General features: G+C 49.1%; 1 protein-coding gene across 1 annotated transcript; it reads right to left on the bottom strand.

The window, feature by feature from the left end:
- Positions 1–207: 207 nt before the first annotated feature.
- On the bottom strand, positions 208–1,152 carry LOC109374330 (olfactory receptor 5). The gene has a single exon (XM_019628843.1). It carries the CDS (start codon positions 1,150–1,152, stop codon positions 208–210), a length of 945 nt encoding a protein of 314 aa, XP_019484388.1.
- Between the last annotated feature and the right edge of the window lie 252 nt (positions 1,153–1,404).

Here is a 1,404-nt window from a genome sequence, read left to right as displayed (position 1 = left end):
TGACTTCTAATGTGTACATGTTTCTTCTGATGGTGATGAGATGTGGTGGAATTAGACAGTGGTGATGACCACACAATTTTGTGAATATACTAAGAACCACAGAATTATACATTTTAAAAGGGTGAAATGTGTGATGTGTGAATTATATCCCAACCAAAATAGAAAGTATTGATAGCTTGAGATCTCCCCCATTTCTTGGTCGGCTGGTCACCCTCTAAACCAGTGCAGGGTTCTATGCAAAGCTGCCTGGATCTCCTTGTTCCGCAAGCAGTAGATGACAGGATTGCACATGGGTGTGACCACAGTGTAAATGACAGACAACACCTTGTTGAGATCCATGGCTTCTATGCGACTGGGACGGGCATAGATGAAGAGAGTGGCTGAGTAGAAGATGCCCACCACTACCAGGTGGGAGGCGCAGGTGGAGAAGGCTTTGTGGCGGGCAGTGGCTGATGGCATACAGAGCACGGCCCTACCAATGGCCACATATGAGGCTATGGCCACAAGGAGAGAACCCCAGAGGATGACAATGGCAGAGATGAAGTCCACCAGCTCTGTCAGTGCTACGTGGGTGCAGGACAGGTTAAGCAGAGGGGAGACATCACAGAAGAAGTGGTTGAGGACATTGGGGCCACAGTAGGACAGGCTAGCAATGCATGATGTTTTGACCACTGAGACCAGCAGCCCACAAAGCCATGAGGACATGGCCAAGCCCAGGCAGACTTGGGGACTCATGAGCAGTGGGTAGTGGAGTGGGCGGCAGATGGCCACATAGCGGTCATAGGCCATGGAGGCCAGGAGAGTGCACTCAGTACAGATGAGGGAGATGAAGAAGAAGAGTTGGGTCATGCAGGCCATGAAGGGCACATGGCAGAGTCCAGTCCACAGACCCACAAGCAGGCTGGGTATGGTCACTGACACGTAGCACATCTCCAGGCAGCTCAGGTTGCCCAGGAAGCAGTACATGGGCTTGTGGAGGTTACTGTGAGTGCAGATGAGGTAGATGATGAGTGTGTTCTCCAGGAGGGTCAGCAGGTAGAGCATCAGGAAAATGGCAAACAGGATATCCCTTATGTCTGGCCGTGTGGACAAACCCAGCAAGACAAACTCTCGGACTCTGGTCATATTGCCCAGCTCCAGGGGTCTCTCCATCTGAGAACAAAGTAAATCTACAAAATAAGTTGTAAACCTATCTCTCTACATCTTGTCTCACCTTAGATCCAGCCATTGTCTCACCTGAGTCAATGAAATAACCTCTTATCTGGTTTCTCTGCTTCCATCTGCCTTCGACAGTCCTTATCCATGTGGCATCTAGTGGGGGTCTTTCAAAATCATAGATCATATAGATCCCTCCCATGTTTAAAACTGACAGATTCCCCCATTATTCTTAGAATAAACATCATG

This window comes from Hipposideros armiger, unplaced genomic scaffold (genome assembly GCF_001890085.2).
Source record: "Hipposideros armiger isolate ML-2016 unplaced genomic scaffold, ASM189008v1 scaffold_813, whole genome shotgun sequence".
NCBI classification, from domain to species: Eukaryota; Metazoa; Chordata; class Mammalia; order Chiroptera; family Hipposideridae; genus Hipposideros; species Hipposideros armiger.
The sequence above is the reverse complement of the archived record's forward strand: the minus strand, read 5'-3'. Positions and strand labels throughout refer to the sequence as shown.